Below are 16,452 nucleotides of genomic sequence, written 5' to 3'. Positions count from 1 at the left end.
AAAACTCAAACAACCTGCACTGATGCCTAGTCTGTACCACACACGTACAGTCCAGTGCAGCACGTGCCTTACCTGCGTTGTTGACTGCCAAACACAACCATCCCATTATTACCACTGTTCACATTATTTTGCCTATCCCCTGTACGACATCAAAAAGAGGGTGCAGTGATACCACCACAGTACTGCACGGAAACTGGCATCTGATCTCTCAGCATCCACTGGACAGGTTGTATCGAGACAAATGGTATACGGAAGGCTTCGGCAGAGTAGCCTTCATTGTCAGAGAACTTCTGTTTGTGTACCTCTGATGCATCTTTACAGAAGGAAACATCTAGAGTGGAGTCATCAACATGCCACCTGGACAGTTGAACACTGAGCCAGAGTTATTTTCGCAGATGAGTCCTGATTTGGTCTGGAGGAAGATTCTCAACGCATTCCCATCTGGAGGGACCGTGCAACACAATTTTGGAATCCAAGCATGGTGGAAAGACACAAATATGAAGAGGATCCTTAATGGTGTGGACATGGATTATGTTGACCACTGAATCGGCATGGTTTAACTGCTGTCAGGTATTGCAACGAGATCTTGAGACCTCACATGCGGTTGTTACGAGGTGGTGTGGGCCCAGACTTTGTGTTGATGGACGATAATGTTTGACCTCATAGGGCACAGGTGTTAGAAATGGAAGATACTACATGCACTGCATGGCCTGCAAACTCTCCCAATTTTAATCTCATAGAGCATGTCTGGGATGCGCTAGGGATACAGGTTGCATTATGTCAGCATCCACCAACCACTCTCAAAGACTTACAGGCAGCTCTGCAGTAAGAATGGGTGTTATTGCCTCAACATGAAACTGATGACATCACTCATAGCATGCCCTGACTTTGTCAGGCCTGTATTGCAGCCAGATGTGGTAACAACACCATGCTGAGCAAATTAACCAGTTCCAGAATGTCTGCAAATCTTTTAAGTTGGAAGAAATGAACATTTTTGTCTACCATTATCCATGTTGCAGTTGTTTACACTGTGTGTTCTTTACATTGTTTCTACTTTACTGCCTGTTTACAATGTTTTGTGGAAAAATAATTGCAACCTTGCAAAATTGTCGTTTGTTGCTTTAATTTTGGACACCAGTGTATATTCCTTAATGGGTCTGTGATTTATAACAGTGAATTTCTTATGAACTCACAAACAATACTAGAACTAAAAACAATTTCATTATAGGCTATGCACCACTATCTAGTGTTCAGAATGGAATTTTATGCTTTGGTGCAAAAGTGTGTAACAGGTTGCAGGTGACATAAGGCAGAAAACTGAAAATCTCCAAATATTCGGTATCAAAGAAGAAAGAAACTTCATCATCCACTATTACCATAACTTATCAGAATACGTGGCTTCAGGGACTTAATCTGCAAAACTCTAATGTTTAATACAAATAGATATCTTTTATTTCCCAGTTTAAAAACAGGTTATAGCAGTCTGTCTAAAATTACAAAAATGCTTTGTTTGAAGAACTGCATTAAAAAACCACAGGTGAGTAGTAAGACACATTCCCCCCCCCCCCCCCCCCCCCTTCAAAGCAGCTATTTTTCTCCTGATATACTTATGTAAAGTAATCTGTAAGTAGTTCTCTTCATTAGCAGTCTGAATAGATTACCTCCGATCATGATTTGCTAGAGTACTATACACAAGTAGCCTATGTTTCTCAGCTCCCATTTTTACTTACTAATTCAAACAAAAACAAAAAAATGTGCAAATGGCTCCAAGCACTGTAGGACTTAACATCTGAGGTCATCAGTCCCCTAGACTTAGAACTACTTAAACCTAACTAATCTAAGGACATCACACACATACACACGCGAAGCAGGATTCGAACCTGCGACTGTAGCAGCAGCGCGGTTCCGGACAGAAGTACCTAGAACCGCTTGGCCACAGCAGATGGCAATTCAAACAAAGCAATGTACAGTTTACTCTCCACTGTCTATATACTGGCAAATTCAAGACCTCTTTTAATACAATTACTAGTTGTGTGGAGTTTACATACTCAAGTACAACATTTTTTTTATAAATTGAAGGAGTGGCTGCTGAGGTATTCTTTTGCTTTGGTTTTATCTACCAGTAACCACTGTGAATCCCTGAAGAGATACAATGTCCATATGAAAATGACTTTGTTCCAATAGTGTGGTTGTGAATTGCACATTTCATCCTACTCTTGTAATGACCCAAAATATCATTCGAAAGTATATCTATTGGCATGCAAATTTAAAAATCTCTACACCCTTGAAGCGGCTTCTGTAAGATGTTCGGTTGTCAATTTCACATAATTTGCTTATTGCACACTCCTGTAGACTAAATAATCTTTTTTGTCTTTGCAGCATTGCCTTGTAGATTATGCCATAAGACTGTATAGAATGAAAGCATGCTAGTGATCCTGACTGCAGGTCAACACAATGAGAGAGACATAACCGCAAAGCAGGCAGAACTGTGTGTGTGCGTGCGCGCGTGTGTGTGTTTTGTAATTTTATCTATATGCTAGTGCTATCTCAATCTGTTATATATCTGGATGCCCAAGTAATTCACACATGAGCGTCATCCAGAGTAATCTTTTTGATCTTCACTTCTTGTACCTGTAAGTAATTTTGATTTGTGTGGGAGTGCATAACAACATTTGTAAGAGATAAAATGTCTGTGAACCGCTTGTTCCATTATTCTCCTGGCTGTGACTAGTATGGATGTATTTGAGCCCTTTATCAATAATGTCATCAGAAAACATTACACTTTTTGAATGGTCCTTGAATGTCCTAGGTAAATCATTTATGTAGACTAAGAACGGAAGTGCGCCAAGCACTGAACCTTGTGACACAATAAAGAGGTGTACCCAAACACAACAAGGAATGATAAGCATGGCTGAGAAATTCGTGCAACGATTGCTGAACAAAAATGAGGTCGCATGGAAGCATGCTCTGCTCTGAAAAGAGTCGCAAAATGATCCAACCTTTTTTTTTTTTTCAAAAATTATCACAGGTTACAAAACTTGATGCTATGCTTCAGATCCTGAACCGAAGCAACAATCAAGCCAGTCGATGACTTCAAGTTCACCTCGCCCCAAGAAAGCTCGTCAGGTGAAATCAAACATTAAAACAATGCTGATTTGATGTTATTATGTGAGGCGTCGACCATTGAGAGTTTGTTCTGCAGAGTCAGACAGTTAACCAGGCAATCTACTTGGAAATTTTGAAAAGATTATGTAACAGTGTGTTACAGAAGCAGCCCGATTTGTGGCAGTTAGGTGAGTGGTTTTTCCATCATGACAACACCCCTGCTCACACAACCCTGTGTACAACAGTTCTTGACTAAAAATGGTGACACCTATTCCTCACCCCCAACACTCACCCGACATTGCCCCATGTCACTCTTTGTTTTCTAGAATGGGAAGATGCATGAAAGTAATGTGTTTTGCTCATATTGCTGAGCTGCTGTCAAGCATCACTAAAGATGAATTTAAACAATGTTTTGAAAAACTGAATAACAGATTACACAAGTGTATTAGTGCAAATGGTGAGTACTTGAAGGGGACTGAAGGTTCGCGCATAAAATGTGAACAAATAATGTCAAAATGTTTCATACTTCCACAAGAAATTTAAGCCACCAAGATAGTTTAGTTCATCTGGACATCTTTATCATTTTGTCTTCTAAAGCCTGTTACATTATTTATAAATCTGGGAGTAATACTACAACACAATGTGAAATGGAATAAATATGTAAAATTTGTAGTATGGAAGACATGGATTAGTTGGAAAAATTGCAGGAAACTGCAGTTTACCTTTTAAATTTAACAATAGAGCTACCTGATCTACAATACTCTTTCCATCTTTTGACTCATTACCAAACTTGCCTGATGGAAGATGTTTAAAGAATTTGCAATATTCTGTTAGGATCATAATACGAAACCATATCAAATGGTAACAAAGACTAAAATTGAAATAGCTGGAAGAATGGTAATGTTCTCACAAAATCCTCTTAGATAAATTCAGAGAACCAGATTTGTGATATACTGTGCAATCACTCTATCTTCATCGTTTATTCTGGATAGGAACCATGAGGATAACATAAGGTATATTAATAAGCATATAGGAGCTCATTAAATCCACATTTTGCTCACTGCACACATGAAACAAGTAGGACACAGAGTAGTTAATAATGGTACAAAGCACACACTGCAACACTCTGTACAGTGGCTTATGGAGTACATGTGGTTGTAATCATAAATGCACTCATACCAATTAAAATTTAATATGTGAAATAAATTAATTATTTCAAAAACTTTCTCAAGCACAATTATTATATGAGGTTCATTCAAATGAAACCGGGTCAGTGCTTCTACCTTTGCCTTACACGTAAAGTGGCACCACGTAACTGCAGGCACGGTGGCGCCATGTGCACCGTTCGATGTTGCATAGCACCAGTGTGGTTTCACGCCAAAGAGAAGGTGGTCACACAAGTTATTGTCCACTACCGAACATACTGGCGAGTAAGCAGGAACAACGAGGAGTGATTCGATTTTTGGCGGCGGAGGGAGTAGGAGGCCGTGAAATGTATAGATGGATGAAGGATCTGTGTGGTGAGTACAGTCCGAGTCGTTCGTTTTGTGGAATGGCACAAAAAATTCCTACAGGGGCGCGAGTCACTGGAAGACTATGGTCGTCCTGGACAGGCTCATTGTGTTATAACACCGGAAATGGTTGCAGACGTGAATGCTTTAGTCTTGGAGAACTGCATAATCACTGTGGACGAGATCCATCGGTTACTGGTTATCAGCATCGGTACCCACCCCCATCCAGGCCTGGACCCGACAGCAGCCTACTAGCTTCTTCAAGGATGGAATCTACTGACTAGTGTCGCAATGGGATAAATGTCTGAACAGTTTTGGCGACTATTTTTTAGTATGTGTACTGTGTACAATTACATTTTTGAGTTAATAAAATCGTTACCTTTACTTTACACTAGTGACCAGCTTTCATTTGAATGCCCCTTACAAATAACTGTCACGGAACAGTTATATAATGAGATGTTGGTTACAAATTGCAGAAAATTTTCATAAAGCATTATGAACCTATCACAAAATAATGTTTATATGGTAACGAAAGTTCAACAGAATGCAAATAATTTAGAAGTAAATAGGTGAATTCACTGAATGGTGGGCATGTAGAGTCACTGACGGGCACAAAAAAAGAATGAAAACTTTGCTTGCTTTCAGATGAATTCTATGACAAGTTAGAACATGTGGGCGCACTTGCAAACACCAGGGCCACTACATGCATTCTAGCTCGTAAAAGGATCCATCCAGAAGCTAGCAAAGTTTTCGTTCTTTTTTGATGACCCAAGTCTGCCATTGTTCGGCGAGTTGCCCCTTTTACTCCTAAATTATTTACAAAATAATGTTTTACAACAATCAGCAACAAATCATCACACACTCTCATTCAAATTTGGACTATATTCAGGAAGAATGACTATTACTTTCTTTACAACAGTAAAACATTAAACCTTTATTGTATGCAGACTAATGAGCATTTATCATCATTGTTACCACAATGACAGACTTTAGACAGTATAAAGCTTTCCTCATTTATCTCAATACGAAAGCAGCAACCTTTTATTTGTCACTAAGTACAGTCTATATCCAATGATTATGTAAATCTTACAGCAAGTTAACGGTTCTAGAATTAGAGGCATTTTGCATTATTCAAATTTGATGTTTAATTTAGAACTCTAAAGCAGTGCTTGTCAAAGTTGCATCAATTTCTTATAGCTGCCAACACTGCTTGTAATGCATAGTTTTAATTACTGATGCATATATATGCCTTGCAGTTGCTTAAACACTGTTAAGCAATTGACTGACCTATGACTGTGTGGTTCAACACAACTCTTGAAAGAACACAAAGAGTACTAAAAAAACCACAACAATAATGAATTAGTCTTGAGGATATGCAGTTTGTTTATTGGTAATTCATTTGTTTTACATTTAATACTGAAACTTCTGCGATTGAAGTGTCATCGGCAGTACCTGAATCAGTATAACTGGACAGTCCTTCCACTCTTTGTCCTATACTAATAATCAATTCCTAGTACTTGTTTCCATGGTCAATAAATAAATACAATACATAAAACTATCACAGGTCATGCACATTTATTCAGGCAGCAAAATAATTTAAAAATGCCTGTTACAAACAAAATAACAAACAACTTTCACTTATTGATATAATGCTCCATAACACAGATTCATTAAATTGTGCAATGGCTGAGAGAAGTACAAAATGGCAATATAATCTATATTAATCTCTCTCTCTCTCTCTCTCTCTCTCTCTCTCTCTCTCTCTCTCTCACACACACACACACACACACACACACACACACACACACACAGTTACTTCCACTTACTTTCAAACTTAATTACACTTGCAAATTTGGAAATATAAAATGATCTTTACTCCAACTGTATACGCTATCAACATTAAGAGACGGGCACACAATTAAAGCTCCATCTGTGATTATAATTTTTTCAGTATTTAATATTACAACACACAAATGAAGCACTTTCCTGAACTACTGTAATCCAATAAGCACACAAGAGACTCCAGTAGGACAATACATCTGTAAACCACAACTTCACTGAACAAATCTTTATAAGACATCATACAGAATAAGGTACACAATACACATTAACTCATAATTGTTAAATAAAATTGGTATATGTCAAAGTAGAGCATTCAGAGATATATTATGTTTTTACACTTTTTATATTACATAAAAATATATTTTTAAGAAACTGTGTTCATTGCTAGTAAATACAAGATATTACTACTAAACAATATCATGGTCAATAAAGAACATGCAAACACTTTTACACATTCATTTGCAAACTATACATCTGAGAAAACAGCCAGTACAGCACAATATTACTGATATAAATTCTCATCATAGAGAGAACACAGGATGCAGCTCTCTTATCACCACATTCCTGTCCAGTGGTAACATATGCAGCAAGCTCTCACTAATGAAGAACTTTATTAAAATATATTTGCACATTTAAATATATGATAATCACATATTAAAACTTTTTTCTTTTTCTTTTTTTTTTGGTATTGTGTGACTGACAGTACTGAGACTATTAGGTTACCAAGCTTTACAATTTCTTTCACTGCTGCAACCACAGCTCTCAGTACTGCTTAGAGAGTGTTGATTTCAAACAAAACTGCAGAATTACAACCTTTAACTACAACAGTAAAGATGACATGAGGGATTCTCCAACTGCCAATGGTCCCCACTTTCATAAATAACCACAGTCCGTGAGATCTGCTGCACAACAAATTCAAAATATCAGTCAATCTTCACAGCAGCATAAATCTTCCGAATAAATGCATATGCTGCAAAAAAACCGATAGTTCCAGTAAGAAGCCAAAATGTTATCACCATAATAGCTGTGTAGCCGAAATATAACAATGTGGGAATGAACTCTGTTATTTCCAGCTTGGTGACAAAATAAAATACTGAATATGCAAAGACATATATTGCTGACCCTCCTGAAACTACAAAACTTCTCCACCACCAATGGTAATCCTGAAAAAAGAAAATGCACCAGTTACAAATAAAAGTCTTTAGCGGGCTGTACAGTAAACCAACAGACAGAACCAACTAACAGAAAACCAACTGACTTGCAGCATGTGTACATAAAAATATCTGGAGATCATAGACACTGTCCACGTCTGTGTGTGTGTGTGTGTGTGTGTGTGTGTGTGTGTGTGTGTGTGTGTGTGTGTTACTCTGTATTAAATACTACACAAGTAATTTAAAAAATTGGCATGACAATCCACGCACCCACGATTTTGAACATGTAATTTCTTCTTAAACAGCATACTATACTATGACAGTTACACAGCATACATTTCTGAAAGGTTACATCTCTAACTACAGTGGCTCTATCAGAGTACATACTCTGAATCAACATACACATTTATTAACAGTGAATATAGTTTTCCAAAAAGATTAACTAGTGTTCCTGCTTATATTAAATTCTTTCCTGTGTTTTCCTGCAGTTTAGGTATCAGGTAATAAACTAATACTTTACTGATTTTCTTAGAAGAAAAATGCACTGCTTACCTCACCACACAGCTGGAAGTACACCATTACAATTGATATCTGGGAGCATGATATCACCAAGATAATGAACACAAGGAACAGGAAACCAAACAGATAATAGAATTGATTTTCCCAAATTGCAGAGAATATGAAAAACAGCTCAATAAATACAGCTCCAAATGGCAGTACACCTGCCATTAAAGTGCTGAAAACAAAGGAATAACAAAAAGTTGCTTATTTATGAATACTCCAAACTTCAATTCTAATCACTAACAAGACTCTAATTCTAATTAAAAGCCGTTTTCTGTTGTGGAACAGCACACTGACTTCACAGTCATTTATGGAGGAGGAGGGGAGGGGGAGACTGAAGTTCAACTGGACATGAATAGGTGTGATATCTTTTTTAAGAGACTGACAAACATGACAGTGTTCACATTGAATGACTTCAGAAAATTCTAGGAAACCAAACTCCAGTTAGCTGAAGCAGGTTTCATTGGTTGGTTGGCTAGCTGGTTGGATGGCTGAATAGTTGGTGTATTAGTCACACATTCCATGGGCCACTTTAATAATATATTATAATCATGTGAAATGAGTACATTTACAGGTTAATAAATTAATTTGTGTTTAAATATTGCAAACCATTTACAGATGAGTCCACAAAATACATAAAAATATTTTAAACGGAATTATAAAACTTCATAGTACATAAAGTAGCAATGGCTGAAAATTGATTACCAGCTGTGTTATGCAGGAGCCAGTAACATTACAGAGTTTATAAGACTGCTCATGAAGATTATGGACACTTGTGAGTGTAACTCCAAGAGTAACAACTTTCTGATACTCATCATGAAGCATGCACCCATCTGAAAACAGCAAGCTATATTTGGATATCACACAACCCAGTATAATGACTTTCCAGTTCGGCAGCCTAATCATTTGGTCAACAACAACTGTACAATTCCAAGATTCAGACCAAACCACAATTTTAGTAATTATTTTTTGTTCTACTGTGTTAATTTGTTTGTTTATAGAAAACCAAAAATTAATACAATGAACTTCACAGTTCACAATAAGATTTTACCAGCCTTCAAAATAGCACTTGTGGTTTCTGTACCACTTAATGTCCTGTTCACAGTCCTTCCACTTCAATTACCATCTGCATCTGACAAAGTCTTTGAGCTGAGTAATAAGTCCTCCATTTTCTGCCACATCTCCCATGCATCACACATTGACAGAGGTCCTTGGCACGAAGTCAGGCTAGTTTTCTTGCATGGTCCATTTCATTTGCAACCGTATGTTTTCAATGGGCTGAGGTTCGGTGCAGGAGGAGGCTAGCTGAGAAGAAAAATCTCATTCTCTTCTCCAAACCACTCCTGCACTGCATCTGTTAAATGTATTGGAGGCTGCCGGAAACAGATTAATCCCTCAAGGTATATTTGTCACAAAGATGAGATCATAACATTATCCATAATATGAGTATATTGAGCAGCATTAAGTCTGCCATTTATCTTTAAGTGTCTCAACACCAAGGGAACACTTCCAGCACCAAACTGTCACCGACATAAAGCCGCTGCAAAATTATTCGGAGATATATCTGAGATCACAATAGACACATCAGTCACCGTGGAAAATACTGATTTGTCAGAAAATATCACATTCCACTAGTCATTTACTGTTCACATCTAACACAATCACCATTAAGTTCCATGTAAAAGCAGCTTTCTTCAGCTATATCTTGCTTTTCACCACTCTCATCATTCTTTCACTATTGATGGCCAATCCTCTTCAGGACAAAACACGCTCTTCTGGAACCATAACTGCCTGCACCTCTTTACTTTTTACTGATAAAATTGGTGCCAACAAATAACATCTAGCCACAACAGAAAGAAGAGAGGGCACTAGTCACAGACCTTATGCTCGAACATGCATTTTGAACTTAGTGCTCAAAGTATATCTGGGTGATACCTTATTTCATCATTTCATATCTGCTGACATGACGTGGGTGACATCTTGTTTCATCATGTCATGCCTGCTGATGCAACCATTTCTTGCAAATGCCTAAATACAAACGTCTATGTCCAACTAGCAATTCACTTATTGCTGCAAGTAATGTCTTCCCAACCCACAAAGGAAAGAAATAATGCATGAGGGCCATTTTGGGATCCTGGCAGTGGCTGTCTGTGTATATGAAATAAGCCTGAGCAATATTATAAGGGTACACTAGTGCAACCTTCCGGAAGTTATTTGAGGGGACGTACATTACGACACATGAGTTCTATCAGAATACTTTCAGTGTGACAGGAAGGTAAGTTTTCTGGTAAACAGCAATTTGCATTACTTTCTTAAAACTGCCAGAGTGACCTTTTGGATTAAATGGTCCTGGCTCAACCGCCTGGAGAACAAACATGAGTAAGTTGCTAAGTGAAGTACCACACAAACAGTATGTAGATTAAGTAACTAACTTTCAAAGCATGGTAAAAGAAACCCATTGATGGAATACACTCACAAATAATACCACACACATTAAATTTTATCTGTACATGCCGAGTATTTAATGTGGTCACAAAGATGTCAACCCCTCTAACATATAGAATCAGTCATAGATTTAATGAAGCTGCTGCAGTCATTACTCTGCTAATAACTATCACTGACAATGAAGAGGCAAGACAGCAAGTAAATAGGCACAACCGAGTAGACAGACATATGAACTGATTTTATTAAATGGATCTAGGCATTCTTTGTTGGAGTGTCTGCAATAAGAAATAGTGCAGATAATGAGCTAATGGAGGATCAGTGGATAACATAAAAATACAAGCAAGGGTTCCATAAATGCATAAGCCTGAAGATAATAACATGTGGTATCATATTGACATCCAGGAAATTACTGAAATCAAATGCAAGGACCCATAAAATCAGAAATGAGAAATTCTCACAATTTTAATTATGAGGGTAATCCCAAAAGTAAGGTTTCCTATTTTTTTTATAAGCATAGAACTCTGTGTGGCAGTTGATCACACTGTTATGAAGAGTGCTTCACACGCTTTGTGTTAACACGCACACGCCGCGCTGAGGTGCTCAGTCTTGGCTTGGCAGCCATTGAGAATGGAACACCCGTTGGATGTCACCGCCAAGTGCGAATTGCACACAGTTATTTGGTTTTTGAACGCAAAGGGCACTGCATCGATTGAAATCCATCGCCAATTGACTGAAGTGTATGGTGAGTTGTGCATGGATGTAAAAATGTTCGTAAGTACACGTAGAGAGTTTGTAGTTGGTCAGACCGAAATTCAAGGCGAACAAAGGAGCAGGAGACCATCAATTTCTGAGGAGACAGTGTTGAAGGTTGAGCAAAGCATGCATGAAGATCAGCGGATCAGGACGATCTCTGCACGTTGGTTCCTGAGGTTTCCTGAAGCACCACTCACAGAATTGTAAGGGAAACATTGAACTACCAGAAGGTGTGTGCAAGATTGGTGCCACGCATGCTGACTGAGGACCACATGCAGCAATGAGTTTATGCTTCCCGCGCATTTCTTCACTGCCTTGCAGCCGAACAGGGCAACTTTCTGGACTCAATTGTCACGGGTGACGAAACCTGGGCATACAACTTTACACCCGGGACCAAGCAACAATCACGCCAGTCGCGGCATCCTTCTTCGCCAAAGCCGCGGAAATTCAAACAAACACAGTATGCCGGTAAAGTCATGACAACTGTTTTTTGGGATCAGAAAGGGGTATTGTTGGTCGACTTTATGCCCATTGGGAGCACAATTAATGCTGACAGGTACTGTGAGACTCTGAAAAAACTCAAACGTGTAATTCACAACCGGAGAAGAGGAATGTTGAGCAAAGGCATACACATTCTCCTTGACAATGCTCGCCCACACACCACTCAGCAAACTGTTGCTCTCCTGCAACAGTTTCAGTGGAACATAATCACCCACCCACCCTATAGTCTTGACTTGGCACCCAGTGACTATCACCTGTTCCTTAAGTTAAAAGAACATTAGGCCGGAAAGCGATTCAGCTCCGACGACGAGGTGAAAGAAGAAGTTCATAACTTCCTGAACAGCATGGCGGTGAGTTGGTATGACATGGACATACAAAAACTGCCACAGCGTCTAAAAAATTGCATTGACAGAATTGGTGATTATGTCAAAAAATAGCTAAATTTTCAAGCTGTAAACTGATGTAAACCATTGCAGAAATAAACAGATCTGTGTACTTATAAAAAATAGGAGACCTTACTTTGGGATTACCCTAATTTTTAAATGCATTTTATTACCTTTAGAGCTAACCAGAACTTTTTAATTTACTATTCTGTTAACACCTCTATTCCATAACACTAAGACATACGCAAGACAGTTGAAAGTTTACCCCAAAATGTATGCAAATGCACTGAATGAAATAAGATACATTACATATTACTCAAAACATAGGCAAAATAAGTATTTACTTGTCACTAAAAAAATAATTAAGTCATTGATCACTCACCACAGGAAAGGATTCATGTACCAAAGTTGATCTGGGACTTGACGTGGAATCTGATTTGTCCGTACTGGATGCTGGAAAGGCTGTTTGCGAAACCCAAAGTAATAACCCAAGTATACAAGTGGTAAGGAAATGCCAAACCACATACATAACAGTGACACCATTGTGGAGAATGGTACTGCACCACTGGAATGTTTCCCCCAGATAAAAAAGTTTAAGAAGAAACAAACTCCAAAAACAATCGCTGGATAAAAAGTGGCAGTCTGAAACAGAACAAAACAGTTTGTGCTGAAAGCTGATACTTACACTATCAGTACAGAAAACGTAATGTACAAGAAACCAGTGAGCACAAAAAAAGGCAAATTCGTCGCAGTGTAAAAAGAAAGAGTAAAGATTAGGATTTAATGACCACACCAAGACACTTATTAGAGACAGAACAAGTTGGGACAGGAAAAGAAGGGGAAAGAAAAGTCCTATTGTCACGTGACATAGTACGACTCATTCTTCCCATCTTATGTTTTTCTATCCCCATAAAAAAACCAATTTTTTGCCAATTTTTATCTTGTCTTCAATACATTTAAATCTCAAGATCTTATTTACACCCAATTGTTCAGGCTATCATTTTGTTTGTCCTGTTTACAGTGATGTAATTAGTTTTCACTTAGACACACACAACCTGAAAATATAATTAATTGATGACAGCATTACAGTTCACAATATGTAAAACCTGTGAGTTAACCAATACATTTGAGAAAGGTGACCCACATCAACAGAAGATCTGTTGATAAAATACTCTGAATTATCAAAAACTAATTGACTGAAGAGAGAATTAGCATTCAAGTTCATAACCAGCCCAGATTTCATCATAACCATTGTTAGAGTCAGAACTTCGACTAATTTTTTGTTACTTTAATTTTTCTGTACAAAATGACAGATAACATTCATCAATTAACTAACTCATTAATAATTTCATGTAATTTACCCTAATCTCTATAAGTAAAAGGCAATGTCCCGACTGACTGACTCACTCACTCACTCACTCACTCAAACATCGTCCCCAGCCCAGACCACTAAGGATAGAAACTTTAAATTTGCAGAAGGTGTTTATCTTATCCTGCAACAGTTGTTTAAAAAGGGATTTTTTAAATTTCCATGTTTATGGTGGTGAAATAGGAAATGAAAGGTTTTTTGAAAGTATGTTGTTATTAAGACAATTTTTAAGGAAGACCTATGAAAACTGGTATCTGGTTCCTTAATGAGAAATAAAGAAACACACGTTTCAGCAGTTTTGGAAATTTAACCCCTACACTGGTGAAATAGTGGGTAAAAGACTTTTTTTGTCAGTAAATCATTATTATTAAAGAACTGCTTAAGTATTTTAAAAGCAACACTGATGACAACTGGTATTTGACATCTTATTTAGAAGTAAAAAAGAGAGGGAGAGGGAGAGAGGGAGGGGGGGGGGGGGGGGGAGAGTAAAATCTAGCCTAGCTGATTTTCAAAGCAGAATGTACTTTATGAAGTAACAATTTATTCTTACACCCATCTTTCAGTAATCCGTTGTCACCCAAAATTGGTAGCTCGCAGTTAGAAAGTCCGCAAGTAAAACCTATGTCAGGCGCAAAAATATGCGCACTGTCATCTATGGAACTAAGAACTTTAATATTTAATAATTTTTAAGTTATTACTGTAACCTATATTAATGAACATTTTAAGTGAATTATGTTATAATTAGCAGGAGTATGGAATATTATTTCCATCGAAACAAGAGCTTGTTGGACAAAGTGATGCTCACTAACAGAATTAGATTAACTACTGAGGGGTAATTCACTATAATAAATTACAACAACAGAGTACTAAGTGCAAAATGTAACATTTTCAAGCAAATGTGTACTGTATTTTGTGCCACAATAGAATAATTAACTTTGCCACTAGACTGAGATTGTTAGGTAATGTAGGTGCTGGTCTTGTTCAGTGAACTAACAATTTTTCACTGTTAACAAACAGGTCACTGTTATTCCTAATCAAACTTTGCAAGGAATAAATGTTTGTGTTAATGCAAACTAAATGGTGGTGATTTGTACATTTTTATGCATTCACAGTCCTGCCCTCATCTAAACTTTCAGCACAGCCGTGATCAAGAGTGGTGTTACTGAGGAGAGACTACAAGAACCAGGTCAGTGTCCTTTTCAACTGCATCATCGTGACATTTGCCTTAAGCAATTTAGAGAAAGTACCAAAAATCCTAAACCTGTATGGCCAGGCATAGATTTAACTGCCATTCTTCTGAATGCGAGTTAAGTGTCATTGCAGTACAGCACTCAATAATGGTCGTAGTTGGTGAAGGAGGAACAATTACTGAAGTGTACACGGTAAGGTAAAGAACTGTCTTGGTAAAATGTTTTATTGTTCCAGGTTCACTTAGCAGATCTCATGTATACAAGTTCTCAAAGTCTTTCTGAAGGGTGATGGCCAGTTCAATTAAGACTGAAGACAATTCTAAAAACAGAGATTTTACCCTCAATACGCACAGAGCACAGAAAGCCACAGTTTATTATGTTATATAAACAGCATTTTCTGCGAGGGAATAAAATTGTGCAATAAATGACCATGAGAACAACAGCTAATTCAGGTAATGTATTCAAAAGGGAATAACAGTGTAACTTAAAAATAAATACTACATAGTCAAGTATTACTTAGGTAAAGTGTAGGGAATGGTAAAAATCTAATATAAATTAATAATACAACACCTCTGACTTTTTACAACATACTAACATTAAAAATGGAATTGGAGACACTTTTCGAGTAATGTAACATTAAAAAAGGGTTAAATAAGTTTTGTTTAAAATTGTACTCACTGCCTCCCAAAATTACTTGTGGCAACATGCACATTGCCACAACCTGTAAAATGCTGCAATTTCAGCTACATGTTCTATAATTTTCTTTTGAAAACATGGATAATATGAAAAGATGACTAAAAAATAAGAAAGGGATATGTACAGCCTCCGACAAAGTTCGGTGAACAGTCCTGTAACATTAACGTAGATGACCTATGAACTACAGTTACCTTACTGTCCTTCGAAATAGTCACCTCCTACAACTATGCACCACTGAGCTCTGCACTTCATGTCCTGGAAACTTTGCATGAAATCCTCCTTTGTGATGGTGTTCAACAGCCGTGTCACGTTTCGTTGGGTGCCAGGAATATCACCAAATCTCTTTCCTTTCAAAGCGAGTTTGAGTGATGATATTGGCTGTGTGTGGGCAAGTGTTGTTGTGAACAAAAAAACAGGAACTTTGTTGTGCATACTGGGGTCGTATCCTGCGGAGACGTCGCATGAAACGGGTCAAAATTTCAACGTACTGTGCAGCGTTCAGTATTGTTTCCTCAGGTAGAAATTCCTTGTGGATAATTCCTTGACTACCGAAAAAGGTGATAAGCATTGTTTTGATGCGTGATTTTTCGGCTCTGACCTTTTTCAAACGAGGTGATGTTGGAGAACGCCATTCTATGCTTCACCGCTTCGTTTCAGAGTCGTACCGGAGACACCAGGTTTCATCCTTAGTGAATACGGTTCAAGAAATTGGGTGTCGCATCCATCATTTCACCAAAATCCTGTGAAGCCTCTAAACGTGACTGCTTCTGATCATCAGTCAAGTGATGTGGCAGAAGACAACACATTTTTCTCTTCCCTAACTCCTGGGTAAGGATTTGTCACACAGATTCACAGTTCACCTGCAGTTCATCCAATATCATGCGCACAGTTAATCAGCTGTTGTTCATGATTAATGTCCTCACTTTCTCAATGTTTTCATCACTG

At 37.8% G+C, this 16,452-nt stretch overlaps 1 protein-coding gene across 1 annotated transcript in view; it reads right to left on the bottom strand.

Annotated features, from left to right (window-relative positions):
- Positions 1–5,975: 5,975 nt before the first annotated feature.
- Positions 5,976–16,452, bottom strand: part of LOC124615546 (transmembrane 9 superfamily member 4) — a 57,514-nt gene continuing 47,037 nt past the window's right edge. Inside the window, exons 8-10 of the mRNA XM_047143519.1 lie at positions 12,635–12,894; positions 8,162–8,345; positions 5,976–7,621 (exon numbers count right to left, since the gene is read on the bottom strand). Coding sequence (XP_046999475.1) covers positions 7,382–7,621; positions 8,162–8,345; positions 12,635–12,894 — 684 coding nt within the window. The 3' untranslated portion in view covers positions 5,976–7,381. The remainder of the gene's footprint in view (positions 7,622–8,161; positions 8,346–12,634; positions 12,895–16,452) is intronic.

This window comes from Schistocerca americana, chromosome 5 (assembly GCF_021461395.2).
Source record: "Schistocerca americana isolate TAMUIC-IGC-003095 chromosome 5, iqSchAmer2.1, whole genome shotgun sequence".
NCBI classification, from domain to species: domain Eukaryota; kingdom Metazoa; phylum Arthropoda; class Insecta; order Orthoptera; family Acrididae; genus Schistocerca; species Schistocerca americana.
The sequence above is the reverse complement of the archived record's forward strand: the minus strand, read 5'-3'. Positions and strand labels throughout refer to the sequence as shown.